General features: G+C 49.1%; 1 protein-coding gene across 1 annotated transcript; it reads left to right on the plus strand.

Annotated features, from left to right (window-relative positions):
• On the plus strand, window positions 1-1,427 carry LOC109781733 (peroxidase 2). The gene is made up of 2 exons (XM_020340368.4): window positions 1-380; window positions 472-1,427. Exons 1-2 carry the CDS (start codon window positions 63-65, stop codon window positions 1,216-1,218), a joined length of 1,065 nt encoding a protein of 354 aa, XP_020195957.1. The 5' UTR covers window positions 1-62; the 3' UTR covers window positions 1,219-1,427.
• The last annotated feature ends 4,852 nt before the right edge of the window (window positions 1,428-6,279 follow it).

The raw sequence follows: 6,279 nt of genomic DNA on the forward strand, positions 1-6,279 counted from the left end.
GAGAAAACAACACACGACAAGACACGACCATCTATCCAGTTAGTGGCTAGTGCGTAAAGAAGATGGCGACTAATAAGCTCGCAGCGCTCGTCGTCTTGGTCGCGTTCCTCGCCGGGCCCGCGGCGTGCGAGGGTATCAACATTTGCCTCAACTTCAACGGCTGGCTGAAGCCATCCATTCTGGACCCGCTGTTCTGTCCTCGCGGCTCCGGCCCTCCGGTCCCTTCTCCCTCGGGGTCAGGGCTCAGCTACGGCTATTACAACACCAGGTGCCCTACCGCGGAGAAGATCATCAAGGATGCCGTGAAGAAGGCCGTGGATGAGAACCCCGGCATTGGCGCGGGGCTCATCCGTCTCTTCTTCCACGACTGCTTCGTTCGGGTACGTACATACAGCTCGTCGATTCTAGCTTATACTATATATACTAACTGCACTGTCGTTTAACAAGATCAACATGTTCATTATGATCCAGGGATGCGATGCTTCCGTCCTCCTCAACACGACCAACTCCCAGAACAGCGACACGGAGAGGGAAGGCCTTCCCAACAAGGACAGCCTGCGAGGGTTCGAGGTAATCGACGAGGCCAAGACGGCGATCGAGGCCGCCTGCAACAATACAGTCTCATGCGCAGACATTGTCGCCTTCGCCGCCCGCGACGCGTCCTACTTCCTCAGCAACGGCAGCATCAATATCCGGATGCCAGGCGGCCGCTACGACGGGCGCGAGTCCTTCGCCAACGAGACCGACCAGCTGCCCGGGCCCTTCTCCAACGTCGCGCAGCTCCAGGCGAGCTTCGCGGCCAAGGGGCTCACCTCCGACGAGATGGTCACGCTCTCCGGCGCGCACACCATCGGCCGCGCCCGCTGCATGTTCTTCTCCAGCCGCTTCTCTGAGATGGACCCGGCATATGCCGCCAAGCTCAGGGCCGAGTGCAACGGCAACGGCAACACCAACGTGAACCAAGACGATGTGACCTCCAACGTCCTGGACAAGCAGTACTACCAGAACGTGCTCGACAACAAAGTGTTGTTCACCTCGGACGCCGTGCTCAACTCGACGGTAACGAGAGCGCAGGTGACAGAAAACGCGGACAAGGCCGGAGAGTGGGAGAGGAAGTTCGAGAAAGCCATGGAGAAAATGGGGAAAATCAAAGGCGACCAGCAAGGCCTGGAGATCAGGAAGGTATGCTGGAGAGTCAACAACGTTGGCCAGTACTAATGCGTGGTGACTGGCTGGCTCCATGGCGGAATGGCCTGATGGACGAGATGTAACTTCGTCTAGCTACTGTCATTGTTGGTTTTCTCGTACTAAAACTCGGTGTGTGTGTGTGTTAATAAAGATACAAGTATGAAGTAAATGTGTATGTTCAGTACTTCAGTTCACATACGACTATTTTTCTGGTTGTTTCTGGCGATTAAAAACAGACACTGACAGGAGATCAGAAAAATGCATTCATTTTCTCATTTGGCCTTAACAAATGATTGAACCAGTAGTTGCAGTCATTTTGCTCCAAAAAAATGCCACAAAAATTGATTTATTATTCGTCAAAGGAAAAATCCTCTCCAAATATGCCCCTCTTTTTTCTAAAATGCTCTCCAGACATCAGAATGTAAGGCACAATACTTGTGTCATTTGGTTGTAAGAGCCAAATGTGGCCACCATGCTCAGGGACAGCGACCTTTTTACAAAATTATGTGCCTCGGTGTTTGAAGCCCTTCCCTCGTGAATTGTAACATCCCAAATTTTCAATTTGGAATGTTATACATGTATCATTCATGCATATCATATTTTATTGCATTTCGTTTCGCAATCCTAGAAATCCTAAGCAACTCAAGGACCCTCGGAGAGAGTTGGGGATTTCCCTGTTTTCATATTTGAGTTTTGTCAAATATTAAAACGAGGATTATTGGTTTTAATTATTTTTCTCTCCGAAAATATTTCATATTAAAATATATGAGAGGAGATAATATGACTTCTCCAAAATAATTGAAATATTGGAGGAAAAAATATTAAAATCAAATATTTGATTTTATTCGGATTTTATTTGCTATTTTATTTGCATTAGAAAAATTGCACATTTCTTCAAATTTGCATTTTAGGGCCAAGAAAATGTTCATCTCGATCTGAATATTTTATTTAGCCGGTGAAAATTTATTTTGGCATTTTTAGATTTTTATTTTCTTTTCTAGGATTTATTTAAATTCCGGAGAAATTATTTCAAAAAAAATCTCCAGCGCCCGACTTGGCCGAAGCCCAGCGGAGCCGGCCCGACCGCCCCGCGCCTCGTCTCCCTCCAGGAGACCGGGAGGCCGCCGTCGCCGAAGCCGAGTCCGGCCGGGACTCCTCCCCGCGCCGCCTTGCTCCCTCCCCCAAGCAAGCCCCCTCCCCTTTATAAGCCGCCGCCCCCGCCCGCAAATCGCCACCCCGCCACCGCAAAGCAGCAGCAGCAGCAGCCGCCGCCCGCCGCCGCCTGCCGCGCCGCGCCACCGCCGCACCACCGCGCCGCCGCCGCACCACCACCGCCCCGCCGCACCGCCCGCAGCCCCACCCCGCCTCGCTGGAGCCGCCGCGGAACACGCCAGAGCCGCCGCCGATCCGATCTCGCCGTTCGTTTTTTTTCCGGTTTCGGTAAAAACCGTTGGTTTAAAAAAAAACCCTTGTTTCGTTTTTTTAGAATGGTTCGCCGGTTTTCACGGTTTAGTTTATATAGCGGACGTTCGTCCGTACGTTCGTTTTAACGAACGGTTTTCGCTCGTTAGTTACAGACAACGAACGTTCGTTCGTTAGCCTGTTCGTCAGTTTTCTTTTTCTCGGATTTTCCGCGATTATTTTCGATCACGATTTCTGATCCGATTTTCGTTTTAGTTTATCTCTTCGCTCGTTTATCGGAATCAGGCGATTCAAGCGCCTAGATCTTCGTCTCGAAACCCTCTTTCTGTTTAATCAACTTGAACAAGATTTTGGTACTGTAAAATTTGACTTTAGTTCAGATTAGTAAACGGATCTTGTTTCTTTCGCAGTTTGTGTTTCGTTGCTCCGTTTGATTTGATTCTTTTCGCAAACCGGAGTTCTTAAGTTGGACTTTCTGGTCAATTCTTCTTATTTGAGTTTTGCCCGTGCATCTTTGCTTGATTGCTTATGTATGCTATTGTTTGTTTGCGATAGAATTCCCGGAGTGCGAAGCGTGTTACTACGAGTCCCTAGGTTTTGCGGATCGTCAGCAAGGCAAGTAACACATTGATCATACTCCTTCCATACCCAGTTTTTATGCATTAGTTCCAATCCTCAAACATTGCATGATTAGGATGTGATTAACATGTGGGTTGGGAAGTAGTTGATGAGGTAGAACCTATTGCCCTGTTATATTCAAACCCTGCTATGCTCGTAGATGTGGTTTGGGTGAGTGAATCCATGACAGATGTGAGATTGTTAATTAATGGTTCAACTAAGGTGGCAACTTTAATTAATGGTTCAACTAAGGGCACATGGAGAATCCAGTGTTGTCCTAGGATATCCCGGAGTACCCGTGTGATTATCCTAAGGTCCGCCACCCAGGCTCAAAGGGAACTGAGATATTTTCATGCCAGAAACTTCCGTGTGCAGCCACAAGCTATTATGGCCTCTAGCATAGTTGAGTAAGTTGCATGAGCTCTTGAAGAGGTGGATCAGCAGGTAGAGGGATGTAGGTTTGGTATGGTCTACCCGGAGTAAAGAGTTAATGTTTCTGAAAGACTGTGTCTCGGTCATCCGTTTCTCAACACCATGTAGTGCGAGAAATCCAACGGAGGAGATCGAGTCTTGTGGGGAAAAGTGCGCAAACCTCTGCAGAGTGTACAATCTAATCATGGTTAGCCGTGTCCCCGGTTATGGACAATTTTGAGTATCTAGTACTTGGATTATCCTAAGTATCTCATCACTCTTAATTAATATTGTTGGGTTGATAATTACTTTTAATTGGGATTGAGTTGGAGGAACCTTCTCAATGATGTTTCAACTACCATGATAGGTAAAATAAAACTTATTCCTTTGTTGTAGGGAAAAATTGGCTTTTCGCAAAAACTATAACCATAGAGCTTTCCACGAGCCAAATATGCATGTAGTAATAGCATTATTCTGTTCTTGCTCTACTGTGTTATATTGCCAGCATATTCCATGTGCTGACCCGTTTTTGGGCTGCAACGTATTATGTTGCAGAATTTTCAGACGAGGAGTAAGGTACGTTAGGTCGTTGCCGTGCAGCTCAGCTATGCCGTTGGAGTTGATGGACTCACTTTATCTTCCAAGCCTTCCGCTGTTATCGTATTAGATGTCCTTAAGCCATATTTATTGTAATAAGTTCTCTTCTGAGACATTCAATGTAATAAGTGTGTGATTGCTACTCTGTTATAAATCCTTCGAGTACTGTGTGTGTCAGCATTACCGATCCAGGGATGACACGGAGGCACAGATACTTGACCGTTTGAGGCCGGGTCGCTACATGAATGAACCGGACGTCCGTAAAGGCTCCACGGCAAGCTTCTATCTCCTGCAGAATCGAGCTGTAGACTCCTCTACCTCCTTCGTTTATTTGCTTAGTCACTTGTGATGCCTCACATGCAATGACAAGGTTTTGCACATTCAAATCAGTGGCTAGGGTAAATTCTTCAGAACATGAAAGTGCTTCAAGGGTTACAGATCCATGCAATCATCAATCACACGTGCATAAGACCCCAAGTATAAGCCCTTGTCATCCCGGCAACATGCCGACGGCCCCCGTCGACATAGATGGATGTATCCTGACGGCCCAGGTCAAGCCGTCGGCGTAGATAAGCCGTCGGTATATATCCATCTATGCCGACGGGGGCCGTCGGCATCCCAAACTATATGCCTACGACTACCCGGGCGGCGACGACCGTTTACGGCGTGAAGCCTACGTCGACGGGCCTAACGGGGGCCGTCGACATAGCTTTGCCGATGTCATCGATCCACGTGCTCCGCCACATCATCAATCCAAGCCACTCGCCGGTCTGTGGGGTGGCATATCTGTGCCAACGGCCTTGCCGTCGGCATAGGCCTGGCCCATGGCGCCTGCCATGTCATCGATCCGTGCCCTACGCCACGTCATAAATCCAGGGCTCTATCGATCCGTGGCCGTAGCTGTCACATCCCTAGCTTCTAGTACTGCCTAGTGTTTGTATCTTGCTTGCATCGTGTTTAACTTTCATGGAAATTTGAAATGGGGATGACATAAACTCCTAGCACCACTTAAATCAACTAGGGTTTACTAAAATAATTTTCAATGAACCTGAAATGCCCTTCAAAAATGTTCATGATTTAGGGAAAAAAGGTGAAATCCCTAAACATAAATGATGCACATTTTTGCAGGACCAAAATGGGCTTTGAATTAAATCATTATGTATTTGAATTTGTGCATTTAACTGCTATAATAATGTTAATTGCTCAAATAATTCTGAAACTAAATGTGGGCTATTGGAAATAATTCAAATAGTGCCCACAATTATGTGCAGGATTTATAAAAGTGATTTGGTATTTTAAACTAAATCAAAACAAACCTGCAAAATAGAAAAACAGAAAGATCAGGAAGAGAGCGAGAGAGAGAAAAGCCAGCCTGGGGCACTTACCTGGCGGCCCAGTAGGCCAGCCTAGGCGACTGGCCCTGCCAGTCGTCCTCAACCTCTACCAGTAGGCAGAGGCGAAGGCGGGCACGACGCGCGCTGAGGCCGCCACCTCCTCCCTGCCTGCCTCAAGCCCCTGAGGCTCTCTCCTAGCGCCACGGAGACGGCCACGAACCTCCCTTGCTCTCTGGTTCTCTCTCCCCCTCGCTCCTCTGCTTCCCCTCCCGATGGCCGAGCATGCCCGTCACCACCGCTCGCTTGTTGCCACGGCCACCGGCCCTTCCTCGCCCATCCAACATGCTCGAGAGCTCCGCCACTCCGTCCCCGTCAACTTCACCAAGCCACGTGAGCTGGGAAGCACCGCAATGCCCTTGACGTTGTTGTCTTCAACCTTCGGCTGCCGAGATCGCCTCTGTTGCCCCGTTCGCTCTGGTCCTCCTCCGAGCTCGCCGTCTGCACCGCCGCAACCGCCGTGAGCCTCTTCCTCGAACCACCCTCTTTGTTGTCTCATTTGCATGCTGGAGCTGCCGCTTTGCTGACGACCGAGAACCGCTGCCACCTGAGCTCGTTGCCGACGGAGCTCCGGTGACCCAATGGTCACCCCGGCGTGCCTAACGTGATTGCCGCCTCGCGTAGTGCCCCGCTAGCCCTTCGCCTCGCTCGT

This window comes from Aegilops tauschii, chromosome 3 (assembly GCF_002575655.3).
Source record: "Aegilops tauschii subsp. strangulata cultivar AL8/78 chromosome 3, Aet v6.0, whole genome shotgun sequence".
Taxonomy (NCBI): domain Eukaryota; kingdom Viridiplantae; phylum Streptophyta; class Magnoliopsida; order Poales; family Poaceae; genus Aegilops; species Aegilops tauschii.